At 48.4% G+C, this 27,220-nt stretch overlaps 2 protein-coding genes across 2 annotated transcripts in view; one reads left to right on the forward strand and one right to left on the reverse strand.

The window, feature by feature from the left end:
• The first annotated feature begins 4,796 nt into the window (after positions 1–4,796).
• LOC128421365 (uncharacterized) overlaps positions 4,797–27,220 on the forward strand; it is a 106,425-nt gene continuing 84,001 nt past the window's right edge. Inside the window, exon 1 of the mRNA XM_053404068.1 lies at positions 4,797–4,812. The gene's annotated coding sequence lies outside the window, so the exon portion shown is untranslated. The remainder of the gene's footprint in view (positions 4,813–27,220) is intronic.
• On the reverse strand, positions 14,233–17,605 carry ATOH1 (atonal bHLH transcription factor 1). Its single transcript, XM_053404067.1, has one exon. The coding sequence runs from the start codon at positions 17,370–17,372 to the stop codon at positions 16,347–16,349; it is 1,026 nt and encodes a 341-aa protein (XP_053260042.1). The 5' UTR covers positions 17,373–17,605; the 3' UTR covers positions 14,233–16,346.

Genomic DNA, 27,220 nt, shown 5'->3' on the forward strand with positions numbered 1-27,220 from the left:
CTGGGCAGTTTCCACTTGTCCCTCCACTTCCTCAAGGAAACCCTTGGGCAGTGACTGGCTCAAGGCCACCCTGTGAGTTTCATGACCCAGCAGGGATATTAACCCTCATTTCCCAGCTCCTAGTCTGACATTCTAACCACTACACCAGACAGACCCTTGTGGAATGGTGAAAGGTGCCATTAACCTTTGCCTCAGGCAGCAAAATGTCTCAAGCCGGCCCTGTTGGGTGAGGATGAAGCCAGAGAGCAGGGTCTCTGACGGTGAATGTAGAACAGTGGTTCCCCAACTTCCTGCCCCCCCAACCACTTGAAAACTGCTGAGGGACTTTGCAGATCACTTATTTATTTTTCTGCCTTTGCAGCCATTGTAATGTGTTATGCTAGATGCTGAATGGTTTTAATTGCATTTTTATGGCTTATTTTATTTATTATATATTGGATTTTATTGTATTGGATTTTATATATTGGATTTTATTGCATTGCCATTTGAACGCCATAAAATTCAAATTGCAATGTAATAAAATATGATGTAAGAAATAGAAGGAGCGATAAAATACAACTAAAAATCAATAAGAACATTTAGCTTGATGGATGTGCCATCTCCCGTCTTCAACCACAAAGACACCATGGACCATCACAATGAAGCTTGTGGACCGCTGGTGGCCCACAGACCACAACGTGGGAATCCTTGATGTAGAACTTGGGCAAGTTCACTTGGATAAACTGATAAAGCAGTCCACACAGTGCCAGGACATAGATGGATTAGATGAATCCTAGCTTCTGGCAAAGGACTATTCAGTGGGACCATGTGGTGGTGGTGCTTTTTCCTAATAACATCTTGAAGGCTTCAAGTGGAACAGTAAGGATGCATATCTGCAGATGACTCAACAATTCAGCTAGTTTTAACAGTGACCTGAATGCAATGTGTTTTTGTTGTGCTGCTTCTGCTGTTGCTGGAACATCAAAACAAGAGGGGGAGGTCCTCTTCTCTGGCTCTAGCACCAACTGCTTATAGTTAGAGCAATCCTGCTATGACAGTGTAAGATTATAATGTGTCTATCTGTTACATACTAGAAGGATTCCCTGATTCTCACAATCATCATTCTATTAATCCAAGTATGCCCAGGTTTTAGAAGGCACATATCAGCTTGTCTCAGGCAACTTTGCCTAAGGCAGCTGTGCAAAGTACTTAAGAGAATTAATTGTCTCTTAACCATTAATTTTCACTCATAATGGGAAGCAAGAAAGCCCAGGCCAGAGACTACATAACCACCAGCTCCTGAAGGGACCGTCCACAACCTGAGATAACGGTTAGGGCAGCCCCACACTCACCTTCCCAGGTGCTCCTCAAGACCTGTGTGTCCTGAGGAAAGACAATAAAAGGGGGCTAAGCTCTCCAAGTACCATGTTTAGCAAAATCACATTACATCTGCACAAAGGACAGGGCCTTTGAAGCTGTGACGCCCTGACTCTGAAATCTTTTCCCCAATGATGCACACCTGACACGGACATTACAGTTTTTGGGGCCTCAGCTCAAATTCACCACATTCTCCCAAACATTTAAGATGGCTTTTGAGTTGGCATTTACCCTTACTTTAGCTTTACATTTCAAGTCTGCCTCCTATTCCTTGCCTTTATCTCTCTTCTCTGTGTATTTTTTTTTAAATGTATTTATGGGTTGCTCCACTTGAGAATCATTGGTAAGAAGGGCAGTTCAACTAATGGAGTTTTTTTGCTTGCTGGTGCCGCAGACTTTGTTTCCATCTTCTTGCATGTGCCTTTTTTCATTCGTACTGCGGGTTATCATTCCTATTCGGTTGCTGTCCGCATCTATATCGGTGTTCTACCTGGATTTGTGAGCTCTTGTTTTGTTTGTGTGGGGAAATGGGGGGGGGGACCAGTTCCATGGAAAAGAAAGTCTTTTGAGGAATGAGCAAACCGTGGACCCCACCCCACCTCCACCCCACCGGCCCCCCCGTCCCTCTTTCCCGCCTCGTGGTGCCCTCGCGTGCTGCCAACTCCTCGGGAGGCGAGCCTCTGCCTCGCTGCTGTGCGCGCCCTGGAGGGCTTGACTAATGCTGGCTGTTGTGCTCCGCTGGGCCGCGGGGGAAGGTGATGATGAAGAGGATGATGGCGAGGACGTTCAATGCGCCGCCGCAGCTCCCTGAGGGGCAGCCTGAATGGCCCCTCCGCTCACCAGCTGACAGCGCGTGCTCCGCTCCAGACACCCGGCCTCGGCGGCCAAGAGACGCCGCCAGCCAGCCCTGCAAAACCGCGCGCGGCCCGGCAGGCAGGCAGGCAGGCGCGCGCGCGCGCTCGCCTTCCTCTTCCCCTCGCTCCCCTTGTCATCTGGGCAGCCCTAATTAAGAAGCGCTCGCGAAGTGGCGACCCTCCCGCTTCTTCGCTTGTTCCCCTTCTGCTTAACCCTTTCCTATCACCATCCCTCCAGACCCCCTTGCATGGGGAAGGGAGCCAAGGACGCCGGAGACGAGCCTTAGTTACAGGTGGAGAACATTTTTCGAGGGCTGCTGCCAACCGACTGAAAACTTGGATGAAGAAAAGAAAAGCGAGTCCGCTGCGAGGCTTTTGCGCAGCCCCAATCCTACGGAGGAAGCAAAGCAGAACCTCAAGGGATTTGTTGAAGCTGTTATAAATCAAGTGTTGTTGTTGTTGTTATTATTATTCTCATTCATAAATAGGACATGTTGAAAGCTTACCAGTGCCGTGCTGTTGCAATCCTTTACTCTCTGGAGGGCTTTTTTTAAAAGCAGAAAGATGGGTTTAAATGTCTTTTTAAAAAGAATCAAAAGTGGTGTTCACGTTTACTAGGCATTATATTCCTACAAAACAAATTCTCATTAACCTTTATTTTTTTAAGTTAAAGTATGTTTGCTGCTGTTGCAGCACTTTTACCTCACAGCTTTATCCTAACCTAAAACATGCCTGCTTAGCCCCACTGTGCTCCATGGGGGTCGTACTTCCAGAGGAAAGTGCAGAGTTGGACCCAGTCCTATCTTTGCACAGATGGAAAAATTGTCTGACATATATTTGTCAGACGTACATTCTTAAGGGAGGGGATTGGCAAACTCCAGGTCCGGGATATGTGTTCTCCTTTTACTATGGGAAAAGATTTCCCAAAGGTAAACCATCCATAAAAAAAATTATGAATGGGTGGCGACGTGGCAAGCCTACACAGCTCTTATTATCAGGGCTCGTCGCCACTGTCTCCATGCGGCTCGCAAGCCCTTGGCGTCTCCAACCTTTCAGGCGTCTATATTATTATTAATATCCATCCTATACCCCTCCGCCTCAACCGCATCGCCCTGCGTCTCCATCCGCGCGGCGAGATTTCCAGGGCGACAGGGCAGGCGCTGCTGCTATGCAGACTCCCTCGCGCTGGAAGCCAAGCCCGCGTCCCATGTTGCGCGCCCTTTTCCAAAGAGGAAGCCGAGCGTGGCGAATGGGACACACTAGACTGCCATTGTCCCCGCGACATTTTAATAACCCGCACCTACAATATTCAACCTGTTGTTTGCACAGGGGACAACCCTGCGACACAAAAAGAACCCACCCAATGGGGGCCGGCAGGCAAAGCGCCTGGGCAGAGAGACTCGGCGCTCCCAGGCGCCACGGTCCTCAGCCGAGGGGACTCCCGCGCGGCGTGGGCGAGGAGGAGGAGGCGGCCCCCGCACCCGCGGTTTCCCTCAACAACCGCCTGGGCGTTTTGCCCGAGAGGCACGCCAAGGGCGCCTCACTGCCCTTCCACGTGAGAAGGACCAGGCTCGCCGCTCCTCCTTTAAAAAAGGGGAAACGGCGAGAGGGTTCTTGGAAGACGCGTTTTTTCTGCTGCCTCCACTCTGGGAGGCTCGCGCGTTTAAAATCCAAATGGCGTCGTGCCAGCTGCTGGGAATCGCACTTGTTGGGGATGCTCCCCGAGTCGCGCCCCCCCAGATTTTGCGCCCGGTGCGGCCGGCACCCCTGGCACCCCCCACGCTACGCCACTGCTACGTGCATGTTTAAACCGGCATGAAGTCCCACGTGGTGTTCACAGGAGCAGTGACTATGAGGATTGTGCATTACGATCCGGAATATAACTTCTTCCTTATCCACATTTATTGAGATCTTACTCTCCATTCCTAGCGATTTCATTCATATACAGTATATGGAATTCATATTTCTGGAATGATAAGAAGCTTATTTAAGCAACTGGGGAAATGATCCACATCTGCAAACTCCAGAAACCTACCAACCAACCAAAAACCACATCGTTGTTTGCTGAGCGGAGCCGGACGGCCATTTTACTACTTATGAAAGTTACAGTGGTTTAAAATGTGTTCTTGTTAGAGCTGCAAGGCTAGACTAGGTGGCTAACCCATGGCCCGCCAGATGTTGTTGAAGTCCAGTTCCCACCATCTCAGACCATTGACTAGGCTGACAGGGGCTGATGGGAGTTGGAGTTCACTAACATCTGGGGTATCCATCTCCGCTCTAATGGGTGTTTCACCCAGCTAATTAGCTGCTGTTCCTCTTTTTTTAAAAGGTAATTAATGGTAGTTAAAGATCCCCATTAATTAGGTCGATAGCAAGAGTGAGGAACTGCGACCTTTTACACGGTAGCAAGCCCCAATGAGAACAACGAGAGTTAATGAATAGCTTTAAATATGCTTAGGCTCCTGCTTGCAGTCAATGGGTAGTAAGTCCCATTGAATCTAATGCATTTACGCCCCAAGAAGCGTGGAGAGGATTGCAAAACAGGTGGCAAAGCGACACCTGAAGGCCGGCTTTCTGGCGCTCTGCGCTTTGATGCAAATACGTGCCTGAACTTATTACTCCTAAGGAGGGCTGGCAGGAGCCCTAAAGCCTGATCTGCTACATGTTTTCTCAGAAGTGTTTAGTGGGGCTTAGGAGGAAAGCTGGATTGACGTCAGACTGCCTTTCGAGTCTACATGCGGTAGATCAACCAACTAGATAGTAGTGGTTTGCACACTTACCAGGGAGTAGTGATGTATGGAAGTGAGAGCTGGACCATAAAGAAGGCTTATCGTTGAAGAATTGATGTTTTTGAATTATGGTGCTGGAGGAGACTCTTGAGAGTCCCATGGACTGCAAGAAGATCAAACCTATCCATTCTGAAGGAAATCAGCCCTGAGTGCTCACTGGAAGGACAGATCCTGAAGTTGAGGCTCCAATACTTTGGCCACCTCATGAGAAGAGAAGAGTCCCTGGAAAAGACCCTGATGTTGGGAAAGACTGAGGGCACAAGGAGAAGGGGAGGACAGAGGACGAGATGGTTGGACAGTGTTCTCGAAGCTACCAGCATGAGTTTGACCAAACTGCGGGAGGCAGTGGAAGACAGGAGTGCCTGGCATGCTCTGGTCCATGGGGAAACGACTAAACAACAACAACAAGCGCCTTTAAGTCAGTGGAAGCTACTCCTGGGCAGTCGCGCCCAGATTCAGTCTCTGCGTTTCCACCGGACTCACGGGGGATGGAGTTGGTGGGATGGTGGGATTTGTAGTCCAACAACTTCCTGAGAGCCGCAGGTTTCCCCATTCCATTAGTTATAAGTGCTACTTCATAATATGCTCAGCCAGCCCTGCTGTGTTGGGGGACTCCACGTGCTCATTCTGCGGAATGGGACTCTAGACCTCGTACTCGGTATACCTTTAAAGCACATTCCAAGCACATCCCTCCTACAAATAATTATGGGAAGTGTAGTTTACCCCTCACAGACCTGCAGTGCCCAATATTCTTAGCAAACTAAAATACCTAGAATTCTTCGGAGGGAGGGGGAAGAATGTGCTTTAAACAACCGTCTTGCTTGAAAATAAATAGGCTCAATGTGAAAACCACTTCCAAAACATTTCTGCTTTAGTTAGAATACACTTGACTTTGGTTCGTATTTCTTAATATTTGTGCAGCTTGGAGTACAGTGAATAGAGCTCTTCCACACACAGGAGCCAACTGCTAGGGTCCGAGGACTCTTCAGCCCCACCCCAATAAAATATTTGAGGGGGCAGACCCTCCCCCCCAACAAAGTTGATGGGCATTGCCATTCAAATGGTGTGTGCGGCCGTGTCTTGCGATCGATTATGTGGGGCGGGGCTGATCTGCCCCCCACAAAAAAATTCATTCAGCTTGGCACCCCTGCCAGCATACAAGTCATCCTGTTTAAATTAACCTTTCGGATTACCGGTCAGATTTCTAAAACAAAACAAAAAACAAGCCAGCGTAGTTATGTCAACTCAGATCTGAGACCCACTGAGATCAATTGGGCTTTCTATTAGGTGACTGTGTATCGGATTGCCGTGTTAATGGATAGAATATAAACACTGGCAAATTCCACCAGGGAGTCCTACCTTTTAAGTTAAGCCTTCCCCGCCCACTAAGATCATAAACTTCCCTCTCGGCTAGTACAATCCACAGAAACGTGCTCCGATCGATAAACCCACCCTGGGTTTCACGCCAATACAAAGCTTCCCCCAACTCATTTCACACTCCGATGCGTAAGTTCCGCTCGGCCAAGTGTTAACACCCCCCGCCCCCCAACACGCTCTGCCTCATCGATTGAAAAGTGAGACACCACTTCAAAAACGAAACAGGAATCCATCCTTTAGGTGCGGTTGCGGTCCGCAGTGAGAGAAGGCGCACCCAAGTACTCTGAATGAGTGGTGAGGTTTGGGGGCCGCAAGTCTACGCACCCTTATGTAGGAGTCAGCTCCGTCGAACTCCTTGGGAAATATTTATGGGTAGTCAAGCATAAGACTACACTTCTTCACTGTATCTGAAGAAGTGTGCATGCACACGAAAGCTCATACCAAGAACTAACTTAGTTGGTCTTTAAGGTGCTACTGGAAGGAAAAAAATTTTTTGTTTTGACTATGGCAGACCAACACAGCTACCTATCTGTAATAAGACTGCACTGTTCGCGTCAATCTGGAATCCCCGATCCTATATGCACGCTTACTCGTGTAAGTGGAAGGAGGGAAAGTACCACCTCTGATGTCACAGTAGTTGGGATAGTGTTGTCTCTCGGGGCGCCATTGGTCCATTCTCTGCATATCGGAAGGATGCGCTTTTCTCAGAGAGTCATCCACCAAATAGGCTAAGCAGAGGAAGAGGGAGATCATGGGAGGTTAAGGATTAAGCTGTCGCTCTTATTTGGGGGGGGGGGCATTTCATGACGACCAAGCAATGTCACGAAAGCAACAAGCAAGCCTTTGAGTCACCTGGAACTCTTAATCAGGCAAACGGGGTGGAGTGGGGAGAACCTAGGAACGTACGAAGAGCCTGGTGGATCAGGGCGATGGTCCAGGAAGTCCAGCATCTGGTTCTTACAGTGGCCACCCAGTTGCCCTCAAAGAGGATCCGGAGCACAATAGCGCTCTTCCTTCCTTCCAGAAACTGGTATTCAGAAACATGACTGCCTCTCTGACCCCGGAGCATGACCACCGTGGCTCGTAACCGTGGCTAGCAGCCTCACCCTCCAAGAAATTTCCCAATCCTCCTTGAAAGCCATCCAAGTTGGTGGTCATCTCTGCATCCCGTGGCAGCGAGTTCCACATGCGATGCCTGAGGAAGTACTTTCTTTCATCATGCAACGTTCAGCTGCATCAGATCACGTGCCTGAGTTCGGAGAGTTAGGAGAGAGGGAGGGAAAACTGTCTCCATCCGCTTTCTCCGTGACGTGTAGAATTTGATACACTTCTATCCAGGCACTTCTCACTCGGCTTTTCTCTGAACCAAACAAGCCTCAGAGGGGTTCGCTTTCCAAGCAAGTGTGTATAAGACTGCAGCGCCATAAAGACCATAAGAAACTGACTTATACCGAGTCCGACCATTAGGCCCCCTAGCCAGCGTTGTCTACACTGACTGGCAGAGGCTCTCCAGGCAAAGGGTCTTTCCCAATACTGCCTATAGGCATGGGCGTGGCCAGGGGTAGCGGCAGCTGCCCCTCCCCATCAAGTAAATAAATATACTTAACTAACTGACCAACTGCATCACAGATATTTCGGTTCTCCCACCCCCCCCCCACAAAACCTTCCCCCACTACAATAAATCTTGGTTAAACTCATGCCTGTAGGTGCCTAGAATCGAACCTATGATTTTCCGCATGCAAAGCACATGCCCGACCATTGAGCTATTTGGTCCTTGCTCGAGGAAGCCTGTTCTAATTTCAAACCCCAAAACTAACCCAAACCAAAACCCAGGAAAACCTTCAATATCCCGTGCGTAATTTACTTGAGAGCCTAACTGAGCTCGGTGAGACTTCTGAGTATTTTGGCATTGTTTCCAATCAAAAAGAATAGAAATGCAATGATTTAGGACCACAGCGCCAATACGCTTAAAGGTTTGGTTTTATTATTAATATTTGTATTTGTATTAATATCGCCATAATCTTTAAGCACACCGACGCTGCAGTTTGTTACTTGGGAGTAAATTGCATCAAAAAGAATGGGACTTCTTTTGAGAAAACACGACCAGGACTGCAAATCCCACTGACGACTCCGGAGACTAGAGCGAAACGCGCGCTCTGCCGCCCCACCTCCGGAGGAGAACTTCGCCCGCATCGCGGTGCGGTAACTTTCTTTCTAATGCTCTCCGCCCCCGCCCCGGCGGGGTCCTTGGAGGCGCTTCCCAACCCCAAACCCCATTGATTTCCAAGGAGCTGCTTCCCAGCTGATGTATTTGGGAGGAGGTGCCAATGACTTATTAAAGCCACACCGTGCCCTCGCCTTTGTCTCGCTCCGAGGCGCTATTAAGCATGCTTGGCGCGGGCGCATAACTGATTCCTTTGCGCCCAGTCTCTTGGATACTTGGGGGCTGACTTGGGAAGGTAGAAGCTAATTGCTAATAATGGAGAGAAAGGAACCAGCCAGCATCGCGGGAGTGGCCCGGCATATGGCGAATGAACGGCCTCCAACGCTCAATATTCACGTTTCCAAAATATTAATGAGATTAGAGCAACCTGCAGCTACGCGCTACAGCTTGTAAATGGGGGAACAAGCGGGGGGCAGGGGGGGAGGAGAGGGGGGTGACAAAGGCTTGTTATGCAAAGGCCGGAACAGAACCTCAGAGTGGAAAATGTGTGTTGGTTTTCCCTTACACCCAGTGCCCGTTTAAAGATATAATTAACAGAATTAAATGTAATGAACTCCCCCGCTCCCGCAACCAGGGAGCTATGCATCTTTGCAACAATTCTGTGAGGTACGTAAGACTGACAGGTGCCAAGTAACTCAGCGAGCCTGACGTGCGTGCTCTTCAACTAAGCTTTTACTCAGAGTAGACCCATTGAAAGTAACAGACATGACTAAGCTAGGGTCATTCTTTTATATGGGCAGGGTCTGCTATGAGAAAAACCTCCTTGACGACCTGCCGCTATGATCCTAGATCCTGCGATCTTAAATTATGATCCTAGCCTCATAACTTTGTTTTGTTATTTCTTTATGTATTCCACTTATATCCCACTCCGCCACCTCGCCCTCCATGAGGTCAAGATAACCTATATTGTTCTCCCCTTCCTTATTTACACCCCACGAGAGGCAGTCACTCACTGGCCGGGGTCACCTTCATGGCTGAATGGGAATTTGCACCCGGGTCTCCCAGATGCTAGTCCAATGCTCTAACCACTGCACCACACTCAGTTCGCATGTATTTGTTCAGTGTTGTCGAGCGCAAACTGAGTAGCGTGTTGGGAACCAGGACGAAGACCTTTCCAAGTCCAAGCTTAAAATGTTCTTGCTCCAATGGAAGCAAAGCCCCTTTTAAGGAGCTTGTTCCTTTATCCTTGCAATCCTGAGGGCTTTTACCCTTAAAACAAACAAACAAACAAACAAACAAACAAACCCGTTATGTTCAGTAGAGCTTACTTCGGGGAAAGTATGCATTGGACTTGTTTATGGGGGTGTATTTGCTTGTTTTAAACCAAACCTTCCTCCCTGAGACAAAAATCACTGGGAATCATAATATTTAAAAAATGCAGATCTATCCAAGTTACATGACTAGGTTTACTGGACTGCCGGACTTAAAGCAGGGGCCACTTCAGTACAGCTAAGGCTGCGATCCTAGACACACTTAACGCGTCAGTAAAACCAACGGGATAAAACGGAGCTTTCCACTGAGTCAATATGAACTTTCTAGTGAAGGATTTGTGTGCTTAAGGCTCCCATTGAAATCAACGGGAGTTGGCATGATTTAATTGATATCAGGGTCATCTGTCTCCCTCACTCCCAACGCGAGAGGATGCTTGGGAAGGTTCCAAGTGAGATCCACTTTTGGATTTTGTTGCTTTTAAAAGCACCGCTATAGAGTTCAATGGGCTTACAAAGCCCGATCCTATGGACGTCTACTCAGAAACAAGTCCTACTGAGTTCAAAGGGATTTGCATTCTGAGCCTATGCCTGTCTACTCAGAAGCAAGTCCTACTGAGAGCAACTGAGTTCAAAGATATTTGCAGCCGGATCCTAGGCATGTTCACTCAGAAGTAAATTCAAAGGGACTGAAAGTCCGATCCCAGGCATGCTTACTCAAAAGTAAGTTCAAAGGGATCTGCAGCCGGATTGTACCTATACAGGCCTCCTCAGAAGTAAGTCCCGTCCCCCGGGTTCCATGACCCGCACACCCGCTGCCAAGCGTGCCTAGGATCGTAGCCTGTGTTTAGACTGGGTGCAGCAGGTGTTTTGTCCGGGAGAAGCAGCGAGGCAAGCCCAGCCGGGCGACCTGGCGGTCCTCGCTGAACTTTTCACCTTGCCCAGGGACAGTGTCACCCGCTCCGTCAGCAACCCCCGGGAGCTGCCGGGCGAGAGTGGCTCGCCGCTCACCGGCAGCAGCTCCGGGGTTCCAAGTAACCCGAAGATGGCCGATGTTTATCTCGGCCCCGGCGAAGGCGGCCGCGCGAAAGGTTATCAAGGGGGCAGGTGCTTTGTTACGCGGCGGGAAAGTGACACTCTCACCTGCTCGCTTCCTGCGCGGGCTCCCGCGGCCGCCTATCAGGACCAGGAGCCACGAGGCGAGCCCCCCAGGAGCTGCTCCGCTCCTTGTCCAGAGCTGCAGGCTCCCGGGCGGGGGGGGGGGGGAGGCAGGAGAAACGAGCAGCCCGAGAAAGGAGAGACTGGCAGGCAGGCAGGCGAGGGAAGTGGGCGGGAGGTACTGCGCAAAAGCTGCTGTCCTCTCCAGCGGGACTTCCTTCCGAGTAAACCTGCGCTCGGGATTTGCGCTGAATCTGCTGCGGAAAACTCACGTGAGGTTGAAGAGACCCGAATCTCTCCAAACCGAATCTGAGCAGAACAATATTCACCACGCATGTGGTTCCTAGCAACTGGCGTTCAGAGATACACTGCCTCAGACAGTGGAGATAGAATATACATTTTCTCTATCCACTTTCTATGCCATGCGTAATTTTGTGCGCTTCTATCTTGTCGCCTCTTACTCCTCTTCTTAAAGGAGAGCCTCTCCACCCCCTTGATCGTTCGGGTTGCCCTTTTCTGAACCTTTTGCAACAATAGCCTTTTTGAGTTGAGGCGACCAGAACTCTATAAGAGTATTCCAAGTTACAAGGGGCAAGTTGGGAGAGAAAAAGGGCTCTTGCCTTCATAGCCTGCTTGTGCGCTCCTTGGAAGCTTTTATTTGACCGCTGTCGGAAGAAGAGGGTTGGATAAATGCCCCCGCCCCCAGCTGTCACCCAGCAAGTCTCTCCTGTTGAGAAATTATACACTACCTTACTCAAGAATAAAGCCCAGTTTCAAAATAAAAACATTCAAGGAAACAATATAAATATACCCCTGGCTTAAAACAACAACAACATTTGCCCCTCGTGGGATTGTAATGGGTATCGGTGGAGAATGGGATCCCACAAACCACTGAAGGGGAAGTATTTTAGGGTACCTAGATGCTGAATTGGTTTACGATAAATGCTCCATCGCTACTGGCGGCCCCTGAAACACTTCCTTGAGATTATTGCTAGATTCATGCCGGTAAGGAAAGTATGAAGTGTCTAGTACCAGGGTACGAAATGTATTATGTTACTAATAATATTTAACGTTTGTGTAGCGCTTTTAAGCGTTCAAAGCGCTTCGCGAGCATGATCGAGTTGCAATTATTACCACAACCCCGCAAGTATTATCGCCGCCACCATTTCCCATTGCGGCTGAAAGTGGTTTGCCTCTAGTCACCTAGGGACATAAGGGCAAAGGGACATCCCTTCGTGTGTGAGAAGCTATAAAACGACGTGTTATATAACGTGTTCTTAAGCGCTTACGTCCTTCTCTGTCCTGGAATTACTTCCCTGTTTGCAGTTACGCAGAGTGCAGGTGGCTGGACTCTGCACACCCTCAGAGGCACTCCTGCCTTAATAATTATTTCGAATGCTTCAGAACTGAAGTTCTGGCGCTGGAATCTGGTTAAGAGGCTCAGCTTTGCTTTGTGAGGCTCACGTTAAGCCTTCTCACAGCAGACTAGACTAAGCGGGATCGGGCAACCAGTACAGCTCTGGCGTGATCACGCTGTACCTCTGTTGGTTTAAGGCTTCCCAAAGAATCTCTTTTCAGTAACATATGCGGGAGTTTAGGTTGAGGCTAGGTAGGCAGGGAGCTGCATCGTCGCGTCCTCTTCCACAGTGTAGCCGGAAGAGCTAAGTCCAATCAGGTCTTGGAAAAATGTACGCTCGAAGGGTATAGCCCGGGCTATATCTAAAGTTTAAATTATTTTGCTCCGGAGTCCAGAGTTCAGCATACCTTCCTATCGGGACATAAGATGCACAACGTGTTTATAGTTCGGGGCGTTCAATTTATTTTGCGATTCATAATTCGATAAATGTGGGAAGCAGGGCAGAGAGAACCAGCCAGGTATAGTTGCTTTGATCTCACTGGAGCGGAGGAAAGGCTAGCTATGAATGTAACAAGAACCAGTCATCTGGCATAATAAGCGCAGTTCGAATCCACGCATTTCCCTTCCCTTCCCGAGCAAACGCATTCACGTCTCCAAACATAACCCCAGTTGTCCTAAAAACATTTTTCTTGGAAGTAAAGGAGCGAGCTCCCGTCTGCACGGTCATCAGCTGGTAAGTCGTCTATTGGAAATGGTTCACGCGTTCTGCTGAGGCTCAGTGACTGATGAAACCCAGTGTTGAACAGGCCAATGAATCAGCCCAGTGGAATTTGTTTCCAAGCAAGTAAGGCTTCAATTCTGCATCTACCTCCTTGGGAACTCGGGGGGGGGACTTACTTATGAGTAGATGTGCATAGGACTCAGCTGTGCATAAATTGCTTACACTGCATATACATAACTCTGCTAGGTTAAAGTAAAAGAGCATCGTGAGAGTCAGCGAGGGCGAAACCAGTGGGATATAGAGGATTAATATGACTGGGACTAAGGTCATCACCGGTTTGAACGCGACCGCTCCCGTTCAGCAGGTGAATTGTGAAGTAGTCCTGTTGTGATGTCATAGAACAATAGGGTTGCAAAACGGAGCTTCTCGATTTAATGAACTTTCACCTAGCAAGCAGGTCATTGGTCTGTCTAGCTCGATATTGTAGCTCAATATTGTCTGCACTAACCGGCAGCGGCTTTCAAACAGGGGGCATTCCCACCTTACCTGAAGATGCCGAGAGCTGAACCTAGGACAAAGTATGTGATCTGAAACTAATATATTACCCTTTCTCGATTACTCTGTAATGTACAATGTAATGGCATTTCTGGAGTAGAGGGTGTGAGAAACCCCTTAATAAACGTGCTCCTGGAATGTCTGTATTTCAGACGGAGTCATTTGCGAGGAATTGCGCTGACCTCGCATTATCATTATTTATTATTAATAGCGAACCATAGGTGCAGGCGCGCTTTATTATTTGACAAACGGAGGGATCCTGCGGAGGGGCAAATCATTCCCTGAAGCAAGAGACTTACCCCCACGTTATACCGGTCCAGTCATGATTCCTGTAAAGACGCACCTCAACAAAAGTTGTTGCTTTTAAAACTTTTTTTATTTGTTCTTTCTCTCTCTCTCTCAAAAAAAGTTACATAAACAATGGCAGCTGAATTTGTTAAAAAATAAACGGATCGTGTAAAAAGTCGTTTGGTTTTAAAAAAAGATAAAACAGAACCAGTAGCAAACATCCAGTAATAAATAAACAACCTGTCGCTAAAACATCACAAAAGCAAATGAAATGGACATAAATGTTTGACACGACAAACAAAAATGGTAGTTTCCCGCGTTCCCCTCCCACCCCACCCCATGCTGTTTGCAAATGAGTTTAATAATGACGATTAGAGACATGGCTGAGTTCGACATTGGTATATTAATCCAATTGGCAGTGAGTCGCTTTTCTTTTGGAGCCGCGTCTCTCAGTCTCCACTCCCGGCGGCTTGTAAAGTGCTTGCGCCAAATCCCATCTACAGAAGACGCCAACATTCGGTTTGGATGAACGTTGAGGAAAAGCTAAGCAGGATACAAACAAAAATCCGCTCCCCCTATTTACAGCCCGGGAAGAAAGGGATACCCACGAACGCTGCCCTCTCCACCGGTCCTCCTCGTTTGCACTCAGAATTTGTACAGCGATTCTGTATTCGGGATGCTTTGCAAGCGGCCAGGTTGCAAGGAAAGGTACTTGCCTTTTCGCTAGCAAAAGCCAAACACCCCTTGGGCTGACCGGGACACCGGGGCGGATGGCTAGAAGGCAGGTCCGCCTAGGGACCCCTCGCTCCGGAGGAATTCCAAGGTGGGCGCTTGATCCCATGCGAACTCTATTGGAAGGAAAGCTGCAGTCATGAGCGCACAGGAACCCCGCTGAACACGCTGGGAAACTGCTTATGTAACTAAGCGCGGAAGTAGATTGATTTACATCAAGGGGGATTCCTTGCAAGTACATGTAGCGAGGACAAAACAGCCCTGCGTTTGGGAAGGCGGAGGAGCGCACACCAAGTCGGTGGACCCAAAAGAACCGACAACCAAACTCAGACCACTAGTATAGCCACAATCTTCAGGCTCCCCAGGGAAGCTTGTGGGACGGATGCAGCGAGGACTACAATCTCGAATCCGTGCCCAATTCTATCAGCTGAAGTCACTTCAAAGCGAAAGGCTAATTTGCCGTCTAGTTCAGATGAAGGGTTGCAATGAAACTGAATGGAACCTTGTTGATTGTAATGAGAGTCACAAGCACACTTCGGGGCAGTATTAAAAAGAACAATTAACATGTACTTCCGAGCAATTGTGCTTAGAATGAAGCCGAATGAGATCTATATCCAAACGTCAAAGGACAGAGTTCTCGCAGCTCCGACCCTAAATGCATTTACTTGGAATAGTTGAGTTGATCTCAGTTTATATACTCGCAAGAAACGATGGTTAGGCTTTCAAATGGGACAGCTCATTCCTCTGCATTACTACTGAGAAATAAGCCCCGCCGAGTTCATTTTGGGTTACTCTCAGGCAAGTTGCTGTAACTGTAATGTCTACTTGGAAGTAAGCGTCGTTGAGGTCAACGAGCTTTACTTCCAGGTACAGTGGTACATCGGGTTAAGAACTTAATTCGTTCTGGAGGTCCGTTCTTAACCTGAAACTGTTCTTAACCTGAGGTACCACTTTAGCTAATGGGGCCTCCCGCTGCCACCGCGCGATTTCTGTTCTCATCCTGAAGCAAAGTTATTAACCCGAGGTACTATTTCTGGGTGACGTGAATATCATCTGGAGACCGAAACTTACTAGGGAGCGATCACAAGTGAACGCTTTGGAGTTTACATCCGAGGAACCCGGAGGAGCTGTCCCAGAAAGCAGTGCTTAATTTAGGAAGGGTACAGTCCATTGTCCCAGAATCTGTAATCCGGAATCTGTTTTACTCTCTCTGATGAAGTATATGCAACTGATTCCAGCAGGGAAAGGGAAGCCAAATTTTAAAACTAGAAAAACAAACCAGGTTACATTCAGTCGGCTTCTAGAAAATCGCTTAAAAGCTAAGATTCGAAGCACAGTTGCTTGGAAGAAAGCCCCCTTTGCTTGCTTGCGAGAACAGCAACCACAGTGCTTTACGAATAGAGTTCAAGAGAAATCATGGTTCAAAAGCTTTCCCTACCGTTCTAGACCTGCGCAGGGTAAATGGCTACTTCTAGAAAGAGAAGTTAAGGAGAGTTCCCCCCGCAGGTTTCCAAAGCTTTCTAAGGCTGGCGAGGTGAGTCCATCAGAGCCTGCGACACGCGTCTGATTGCCCCACATGCCCAGGATCCTGCCCTGTTCACGCCAGCAACGTCTTTCACAAGCAGTCTGACAAGCAGTCCTCCCCCCGCATCCCCGGTCAGCCTCAGGGTCGACTTGACTGGCAGCCGCCGATCTCACCTATCCCTCCCTGCCCGACTGACGCGCGCCTAGCTGGCCTCGTCAGAGTCACTGTAATGGGATCGGGGCGAGAACTCCCCATCGCTGCGATGGGCCGGCGGCGAGGGTTTCCTCCGCTCCTGCTGGGCCTGGCCCGACGGCGGCAGGAGCTGCGCCGGCGAGGGGGCTTTCTGCCCCAACTCCGTGAACGAGGGGAAATGCAGCGGGTCCAGTTGCACCGAGAAGCCTCCTCCTCCTGCCCCGCCCCCAGCCGGCTGCTCTTGGGGAAAACGCGTCCGGCAGTGTCCCGAGGCCTGGGACCTTGGCTGTTGCTGCAGAGCGCCCCCTACAGGCGGGGTGCAGGGCGCGCGCTCGTAAGTCTGGCTGGCGGGGGCGCCGTCGGCTGGAGGTGGGCTGTGCAGCAGCTCGGCCAGCGCGCTGATGTAGATCTGCGCCATCTGCAGCGTCTCGTACTTGGAGAGCTTCTTGTCGTTGTTGAAGGAGGGGATGACATTGCGCAGCTGGTCGAAGGCGTGGTTCAGCCCGTGCATCCGCCGCCGCTCGCGGGCGTTGGCCGCCAGGCGCCTCTGCTTCTGCACGCCGCTTACCTGAGGGCCCTGGCGGAGCAGACCCCCGACGCCGCCGGGGCAGGGCGCGCGGGGCCGCGTCGCCTGCGCGTCGCCAGGGGTGCCGCCTGCCTGGTGGTGGTGATGGTGGCGACGGTGGTGCTCCTGCAGCGCGCACAGCTTCCCCGACCCGCCGCTCCGGCTCCGGCTGCCGCCGCCCAAGTGCTCGGCCGCGCCTGCCTCCAAAAGCTCCTCGTCGTCCTCGTCCTCCTCCTCCTCGTCTTCTTCCTCATCGTCCCCCTCAGCTGCTCCTGAGAGCAGGTACCTGGGCGACGAGGTGACCCGGCCTGGGCAGCAGATGCCCAGCCAGGCTGAGGAGAAGCCGCGACTTGCCGCCGTCGCCTCCTGTCCCAGCAGAAGGCTGTCTTCCAATGGCTGCTGCTGGGAGCCCAAATCCCTGCCGCCTTCGCCCCACTCGCTGGGCGCAGCCACGGCGCGCAGGTGGCTCATAGTGTCTGCGAGGGTTACCTCAGCGCGAGAAGTCGCCGCCGTCTGACCTGCTGCACGCGCCCTTTGCACTCTCCCTCTCAGCCCGGGACGAACAGCAAGTACTTCAGGAGCCCTGTCTAACCCTGCGACGCGCGCTCATACATAAGGGAGGAGGGAGGAAAATAATAATAGTAATAATAATAAAGCACACATATACAGACACACGGCCCGCCAACAACTAGGCTTCTCCGGTTGCGGAGGGCGCTGCGCCCCCTTTAAAAAGCGGCACGCGCCGGGGTCCCCCACCCTCTCCACCTCCTCCTTCCCCGCACACACCCCTCCTCGGCGCCCCACCCTCCACCTCCCGCCCTCCTCGCGCCAGTCGCGTGTCGGCTCAGCCATTGGAGCGCGCGGGGCCTTGTCGCGTGCGGGCAGCCAATGGGCTAAAGCGTGAAGGTTGGGTGTTTGTTTGGGCTTTCTTTCTGTCTTTCTTTCTTTTGGCCAGCGCCGGAGTAGAAGGCGCGGGGAAGGGAGCAGGAGGAGGAGGAGGACGGAGAGACAGAAGGAAACAAAAAGTTGATATACAAAGGATGGAATACCTGAGTGTCTCTAAGTAACAGTTGCTGTCCCGCCAACAATAAGGCGCGCGTTTTTATAGCAGGCAGGGTATCGCTTGTGCGTGCGTGTGAGGGAGAAACTGAGGGAATGGCTGAGCAGGAGTTACATATACCTGCAGTCACGCGGCACCCCGGGAGTGTGTGTGAGGTAAAAGTGTGCCAACTTGTGAGGAAGGGAAGGCAAGCGGGAGGGCGCGTGCCTAGAAAGGGGTCCGTTCGAGCGCAGATTTCCTGGGTCGCCTAAACTGGCTGGGACGTGGTTTTTGGACGCCTGCTGGGGACCCTGGACCTCAGAGCTCTCTGAAACTACGAGCTGCGTTTGGTTTTGCAACGCCATTGAAGCGGCGCTTCTCCCATTGCCTTCAAGGGGAAGAAAGGGGGGAATACCCCTCGAAACCCCCTTCCAAGGCATTGGAATTGCAGTCAAGAAAGGTGGGCGAGTCACGTGCAACTCGAGACGCCCTTTCTTTGAGAGGATTTACACCCCAAAGTCATGGGTAGATCCTGTTGGGTTTTTTCTTTTGGCGCCGGATTGGTCCAGCCTCTGAAGGTGTGAGGAAAAACTTCCTCGCAAGCGCAGAGTCGAGTTTGCCAGAAAGAAGCCTTCGGCTCGGAGGCAGCTGGTGGCGGCTTCTTCGCCGGGCAGCGCGCGATTGGTGCGCCCTCGGGGAAGGCTGCGCTTTGCAGGACGGAGCCGAGGCGCGTGCGGGAAACTGAGCGCCCCCCGGGGACTAAATCGAGCTCTCTGGGCATCTCGGCGGCCAGCTGGCTTGGGCAAGCGGCGGAGCTCGCTAGACGCGCAAATCGAGAGAGGAAACCGAGGTCGAGATGGCCCTGAAGCTCAGCCCACACATAGATAGAAGAAGGTCGCTCCTGGCTCGCCTCTGCGCGGGGTCACCAAGGCATTTTGCGCGCGCTTAGAAAGCGCAATTGGCTACAGTGGGGCTTACTTCTCAGTAAATACGCAGAGGTTTATGGTGCACTGTTGGCCCACACGGAACACTGCCGAGTGTCTACAGCTCTGAATGCTTGTACTTTATAGGTCTGCTAAGCATCAGCATAACCCAGGGTGCTCCCTCAAGGGGACATCGAACAAGAGGGATGTACACGAACGGATTCTAAACTTATAAAGATCCCTTCGAAATCAGTAGTATTAACATCCCCGGCATTTGGGAGTTTAGATAATTTGTAATATTGCGGTAGTATTTTGGCTCTGTGGGTGTGCTCTGGGTCAGTGGAGATGTCTTCATTCCCCAAATCAATGCTATTTTTTAATTATTATCTTCCAAGAGGGGTGAGTTGGGGAGAGAGTGTCAGGATCCAACCACCTGAGGGAGTAAACCCTGCTTGAGGTAATACCTGCAACCCATCTCATGCACCTATCAGCCTCTGTCAACTGAGCCATCAAGGTGAGGCAAAAGGTTTGAACCAAAGTACCCTCTAGGGTTTCCCCCCAGACAGGATAAAAAAACCTTTGTACGTCTGGCACAGGGAAACATACACAAATGCAGTAGCTATTTGTGTTCCTCTTAGGAGATTATAGTCCTTGGCAGAAATGAGTAGTTCAGGAGAGTGGAGCACTGGCTTTTCATTACACTGGGATGCACTCCTGCTTAATTATCTTGATATATCAGAAGGCCCATGCATGTCAGCATTGCTTACAAGAATACCAGCAATTAGCACATGCAAGGTCGGGTCTGCACAACATAAGGCTTGTAGGGTAGACTGGTTGCAGCCCTCTGAAGAAGTTCCAGGTATCCACCATTTGAACTATTTTCCAACTTGTCTTGTGATTACTTCAATAGAGGGCCTCTCAACTCCAGCAGAAGTGAGGATGGGAGAACGCTTGCATCCATGGTCCTGCATTCATCTTCTATGGTACCTCCTGGAGTTGATTTCAAATCCACCCCAAGATTGTGAAGTGCCTAACAGCATGCTAAGATTGTAAATTGTGGGAAGAGAAAGTTTGTCCTAGCCTAGGAGGAAACAGGAAGTTCTGACTGGCTGGTCCAAACATGTCCACTCTAGGAATGTTGTATTTGACTGCTCTGTGTTTCACATTCCAGAGAAATGCTATACCAGTACAGTGGTACCTCGGGTTAAGTACTTAATTAGTTCCAGAGGTCCGTTCTTAACTTGAAACTGTTCCTAACCTGAAGCACCACTTTAGCTAATGGGGCCTCCCGTTGCTGCCGTGCCGCCAGAGCACAATTTTTGTTCTCATCCTGAAGCAAAGTTCTTAACCCGAGGAACTATTTCTGGGTTAGTAGAGTCTGTAACCTGAAGCGTATGTAACCTGAAGCATATGTAACCCGAGGCACCACTGTACAGTAGCTGACAGTGATATTGTCTAGCTATAACTTCCTGAAGCACAGGACACGGGACACAGGCCTAATGTTGGATGGAAGCCTCAGTGCAATAGTTCACAATTCTCAGTTGAGAAGTTCACAGACCTGAGGGCTACGTTTACATAATTATTAACACAGGGAAGACATTACTTCTGTATTTACTACCAGATAATGTATTTGCAATAGTGCTTATTTTGAACTCATCCGTTAACCCTCCTTTTCCTTCCTGCTCTTATAGAGTGCTCTCTTTTACTCTGGGTCCTGGATCTTCTGCTCCCCCCCCTTAAAAACCCTTTTAAAATGTTTTTAATTTGCTTACAAGATGATGGCTTTCCTTCTGAAAATCAGCATAGATTTGAGTACATATAAATAGTACCTGCAATCTTGTGTCATGGTTCAGTGCTCTGAGTTCTTTTTAAGGACCTAGCAACATCTCTGTTGGCTGCTTAGGAATGCTGAACCAGTGATAGGTGAATTTACCTTGGCTTGATTTAGAATTGGCTTGGTAATTACAAGCTTTCTTGGTGAGAGTTCAGGAAAAAACCCCTCAATCATTTCACACAAGTTTTCTGCTGGTTCTTAATATTGGCACATGGATGCAGATAGTGCCCCCCCCATATTGTATTGCCCCTACAGTTCCCAGCATTAGCTCTGGCATGGAGCCACTATACAACCAGCAAAAAGAGAGAATTTTAGAAGGGAATGGGACCAAACAATCACATGAGGTATTTGCCAAGAACATGAGCACTGGCTCAAATATAAGAGATACTCGCCAAATGAAAGATTGCATGGTTGAGCAGTCTAGTTATTTAACTAACAGCAATCCATGGGAATTTAAGTGAAAATAAGGGGTTTACCATTAGAGAACTATTTGCACTTCTTTCATTCGGTGCCCAGCCTAATGGATACTAACAGAGCATGACTGGGATTCTATTTTATATTCAAATTTGGGAAATGATTTATTGGGTAAATGGTACTCAGTTTGGAATACACCTGCAGAATACACAGCTGCAGAGATTCATTTTGAACCAAGTAATAATGGACTTCAGTGACACCTTTGTTTGTTTGTTTGTTTGTTTATTTTGTATACCACCCTATACCCGGAGGTTTCAGGGTGGTTCACAAAACAAGATCAACATCTAAAACCACAATATATATAATCAAAATAAAATCAACAACCCAATAACTCCCCCCCAAAAAAGAACCACATTTTAAAAGGTCATAGGATGTCAATCAAATCAAAGGCCTGGTTAAAAAGGAACGTTTTTACCTGGCACCTAAAGGTGTATAAATGAAGGTGCCAGGCGAACTTCCCTGGGGAGATCATTCCACAGATGGGGAGCCACTGCAGAGAAGGCCCATTCTTATGTTGCGACCCTTCGGACCTCTTGAGGAGGAGGCACACAAAGGAGGGCCTCAGAAGATGATCTCATGAGCTAAGTAGGTTCATATGGAAAGAGTCAGTCCTTGAGGTATTGCAGTCCTGAGCCATTTAGGACTTTATAGGTCAAAAAGCAGCACTTTGAATTGGGCCTGGAAACTAATTGGTAGCCAGTGCAGTTGGACCAGGATCGGTGTAATATGTTGCTCTGGTGAACCATCTTCAGAGGCAGCCCTACGTATAACACATTGCAGTAATCTAACCTTGAGGTTACAAGACCATAGACAACAGTAGTTGTCCAGATAGGAGTGTAGCTGGGCCACCAGCTGAAGCTGACAGAAGGCACTCTGTGCCACTGAGGCCACCTGAGCCTCGAACAACAGCAAAGGATTCAGGAGTACCCCCAAGCTACAAACTTGCTCCTCCAGTGGAAGTGTAATCCCATCAAAAGCATATGATTTCCCACCCATCTGGTCTACGGAACCATCCACTAACAGTGCCTCGCCCTCAGTCCTATCTGGGTTGAGCTTCAGTTTGTTGGCTCTCATCCAGTCCATTATACAGTGGTACCTCCGGTTAAGAACTTAATTCATTCTAGAGGTCCGTTCTTAACCTGAAACTGTTCTTAACCTGAGGTACCACTTTAGCTAATGGCACCTCCCGCTGCCGCTGCACCGCTGCTGCGCAATTTCTGTTCTCATCCTAAAGCAAAGTTCTTAACCTGAGGTTAGCGGAGTCTGCAACCTGAAGCGCCTGTAACCTGAAGTGTCTGTAACCTGAGGTACCACTGTAGAGGCAAGACACTGGTCCAGCACTTCCACTGCCTCACCTGCAGATGTAAAGGAGAAACAGAGCTGAGTGTCACCAGCATACTGCTGACAATGTACTCCAAACCTCTGGATAACCCCACCTAGCATTTTTATGTAGATGTTAAACAACGTAGGGGATAGGATTGAGCCCTGTGGAACCCTACATTGAAGGTTCCACGGGACTGAAAAGCATTCCCCAAGTAACACCCTCTGGGAACGACCATCCAAGTAAGACTGGAATCACCACAAAGCAGTGCCACCTACCCATAGTTCAGAGAATTGCTCCAGAAGGATACCATGGCTGATGGTATTGAAAGCCACTGAGAGGGCGAGACAAATTAACAGGGACATGTTTCCTTTGTCTCTCTCTCAACAGAGGTCATCATATAGGGCGACCAAAGCAGTTTCTGTGCCAAAACCAGGCCTAAACCCCAATGGAAATGGATCCATCTGGTTATGATGGACTAGAGGCAGTGATCAAATCATGGGGCAACAGCAGCTCCATCCTCTGACTCCCTCTAATTTTAGTCAAACAGTGTCCCTCTGTAGTGATCTAGAAACAGTATCTAAGAAGGCTGGAGGAAAAGGTGAAGGGGCTCACTTGTGATTCAGCAGCTGGGGTAGCTCAGTTAGTAGAGCATGATATCCTTAATTGTTGGGCAGTAAGATTCCTGCATTGCAGGGGGTTGGACTAGATGACCCTTGTGGTACCTTCCAACTGTACAATTCTATGATTCTATGTACTATGATGTTGGGGAAGATTGAGGGCACAAGGAGAAGGGGACAACAGAGGATGAGATGGTTGGATAGTGTTCTCGAAGCTACCAGCATGAGTTTGACCAAACTGCGGGAGGCAGAGGAAGACAGGAGTGCCTGGCGTGCTCTGGTCCATGGGGTCACGAAGAGTCGGACACGACTAAACGACTAAACAACAACAACAAATGTACTTAAAGGTACAGTCAGCTTGAGCCCGGCAAGGCAATTCTTATGTACTTTTTGTCAGATGGATTTAGATGAGTAGGAGAGGATATTTTATTTATTATTCATCCTTCCTCTTCTTACTTGTGTAAGATTGCAAATACCTATTTCAGCGGAGTAAATTTACCATCAGTGTGCAGCTTGTCTCTAGAAGCTGTTAGAGACAAGGTTGCATAACCTTCTATAATGATTATGATATCCAAGGATACTTAGGCAGACTAGGATCTATTTCCCCTCTTCTATGCTTCTTTCTTCACAAAGAAATCACTCTCAGGCTGTGTCAGGCCGCAGAGGAAGCAACTCCCATGGCGGGTTGCCAGGAACGTATAAGACAAGGAAAAGTTCTTACCACCTGCTTTTTATTCAATATTTACAGAGAGAGGCTTGGAACGCAGCCTCTTGGAGTGGCATTGTCCTGAGTGACTCTCCACCCCCTTTTCCTCCCACTTCCTCATTTGTCATTGCCATCATCTCCCCTATGAGTGGCGCTGAGGGCCCTTTGCTTCTGAGCCCTTTGCTGTACTACTTTCAAGGCTCACTGGGTTATGGGAGAAGGGAATGCTTTCTAAGACACTGTGTCCATCAGCTGTTGCCCTCCTGATCCTTCCTCTTCCTCCCCCCTCCCATTAATTCCCAGCTTTTCCCCTCATCTGCCTCTGAGCTGTGACCTCCCTCAAACCCCTGTTGTAATTCTGAACTGCCTTCTTCTCTGGAAGGATCAGGCTGGGGAGGTGGTCTCCACCATTCCTCCAGTGTGGTGTAGTGGTTAAGAGCTGTAGACTCGTAATCTGGTGAACCGGGTTCAATTCTCTGCTCCTCCACATGCAGCTGCTGGGTGGCACTTTTTTGAAACACAGAGCAGTCAAGTACAACATCCCTAGAGTGGACATAAAAAGGGGATGTCTGGACTAGCCAGTCATAACTTCCTGTTTCCTCCTAAATGGGGACAGACTTCCTCTACATGTAACCAGAGGTGGGTGTGGCCTCACCTGTGCAGGTAACAAAAGCATAGGACTGGCCGCCATCTCTCTGTCTCTGACTACATTTGTCGAAGAAGCAACATCTGCTTAGTTTCCAGGTATATTACTTTTGTAACTTAAGCCTGACTTCTGGGATCCATCTGTGAACAAAATGTGAGTGAGTAAACTCTTTTTATACTTTTATAGAAGAGCCAGTGTGGTGTAGTGGTTAAGAGTGGTAGACTCATAATCTGGTGAACTGGGTTCATGTCTCCGCTCCTCCACATGCAGTTGCTTGGGCTAGTCACACTTCTCTGAAGTCTCTCAGCCCCACTAACCTCACAGAGTGTTTGTTGTGGGGGAGGAAGGGAAAGGAGAATGTTAGCCGCTTTGAGACTCCTTTGGGTAGTGATAAAGCAGGATATCAAATCCAAACTCTTCTCTTCTTCTCTTCTTCTGTGTCATGTCTATTTTTTTCATGAGGGACAAAAGGGGAAAATACCAGGTAACTTATTTTAGAGGCTTTAGAGAGCCTGAGCAAACGTATCCGCTGTGCAAGTTTAAAATAGGGGAATGTTACTCTGCTAAATTGTAGAACTTGTTAACACAAGTTGGAAAGGATATAATCAAACAATATATCCTCTCCTGCATTCCTGAACATTCCCACAAAAATAAACTCATGCATTGCAGTAGGTTAGACTAGAGGACTCTTGTGGTCCCTTCCAACTCTACAATTCTATTATCTGATTATATAAACTTACATATATTGGTATTAAATGAGTGCAGGGTTTAATCTACCCAAGTGCATCCTATTGACCATGAAGATATTTTATTTACCGTAAATAAAAAAGTAACACTAAGAAAATCCTCATTTTGAAAGCACTAAGCTGTTATTCTGTACTGTGCCACAAAAGAAAATCTAAAATCAAACATTTCTTTTGTGTGTAACATGTTAAATAATGCTGACTGCAAACCTGAAACCTCATACTCTGGATGTGGTTGCTCTGCTTTTGAAGGAGGAATAATGGAACTGTACTGTTACCCACAAGCCAGTTAGAAGTAAGGTTAACTGAAACAAACACTTTCTATTATCACGTAGATAGGATTAACAGCAGGGTGCCAGTCTGTGATCCTAAAGGGAATTATTTTGTTTTCAACATGAATATAAAGTAAGTGATTTGAGCCTTGTGGTTTGTTTTTTTTAGTGCCTGTAGGTTTGCATGGTCAGTTCCACTGACTTCAGTGACAGGAAGTAAAAATAAAATAAAAAAACCCCTTAAATCCAAATACTCAAGACTTAACTGACTTACATAGATTAGTTTTCTTTATCTTTTATTCACCCCACTGACTGCTCTTATAAGCATCTCTTCCTGGAGTAAATCCAGTCATCTATTGAAACTCCTGACACTGCCCGTGTCCTTTGCAACACACACCCTTTGCAACTACACATGCATGCGGAGAGTCAATGTCAAAGGCAGTAGGTGGCTCGTTGTGGGGTTGCGTTTAGCTCTGCCTCTCTGAGAATAAGATAAATGTAAGTGTTGAAGAACTCCTGGGGTTGGCTGAATTCATTTGGTATTCAACACTGCCTGGCTCTTTTCTCTTCTATTACCGGCTCTCTTTGTATGTTCAAGCCTACTTGAGTTTCTTTTCTCTTTTGTTGGACTTGGTCCCTTTGATGTGAGTCAGGGTACGCCCTGCCGCAGAGAGAACTTCACAGGAATCGGAAATATAAGCAACGCACTGCTCAGGAAGAGTCACTGTATAGCAGCAGGAATGTCTGAAGGCTTGAACATGTATTTTCCACAGAATCAAGGTGAATCAAAGATCATCAAGGGGGCCAGAAGCAGGGAAAAAAATCAATCAAAACTGTTCAGTTTCTTAGTGTTTGCTTCTAAACATGTTTACTTGGAAGCCTCTGCCACTCAAATCAGCTAGACCTATTGCCAAGTTAAAACATGTTTAGGATCAGGCTGAGAATCAAGCAAAGTTCTAATAATAATAATAATAATAATAATAATAATAATAATAATAATAATAATACTTTATTATTTATACCCCGCCCATCTGGCTGAGTTTCCCCAGCCACTGTGGGCGGCTCCCAATCGATTGTTAAAAACAATACAGCATTAAATATTCAAAACTTCCCTAAACAGGGATGCCTTCAGATGTCTTTTAAAAATAGGATAGCTGCTTATTTCCTTGACATCTGATGGGAGGGCATTCCACAGGGCGGGCGCCACTACCGAGAAGGCCCTCTGTCTGGTTCCCTGTAACCTCACTTCTTGCAATGAGGGAACCACCAGAAAGCCCTTGGCGCTGGATCTCAGTGTCTGGGCTGAATGGTGGGGGTGGAGACACTCCTTCAGGTATATAGGACCGAGGCTGTTAAGGGCTTTAAAGGTCAGCACCCATTCAGTTTAGAAACAGAGGAAAGATCTGGAAGTTTGCCCAGGATCAAAAAGGTCCAAAGCTATAAAGAGAATTCACAGTGTCAGAATCACTTGCTCTTCAGTTTTGCTAAGAGCTTTTCATGGTGCATTTATAATAAGTATTTTGCTTAATTTTCTGGATGCTGAATTTGTAACTCAAGTTGAGAAAAACAAAAACTTGCTTTTTTCATAATGTAATGCCATATTCTACCCACATCTGTAGGCCACTTGCTCATTTTGTAGCTTGATACACAATCTGTTGATGTGGAAACACCTGGATTTAAAGACAGATCAAAATTCTACTACTGCTAAGCAAGATTGAAAGAGATTACAATTAATGACATT

This window comes from Podarcis raffonei, chromosome 9, assembly GCF_027172205.1.
Source record: "Podarcis raffonei isolate rPodRaf1 chromosome 9, rPodRaf1.pri, whole genome shotgun sequence".
In the NCBI taxonomy this organism is placed as follows: Eukaryota; Metazoa; Chordata; class Lepidosauria; order Squamata; family Lacertidae; genus Podarcis; species Podarcis raffonei.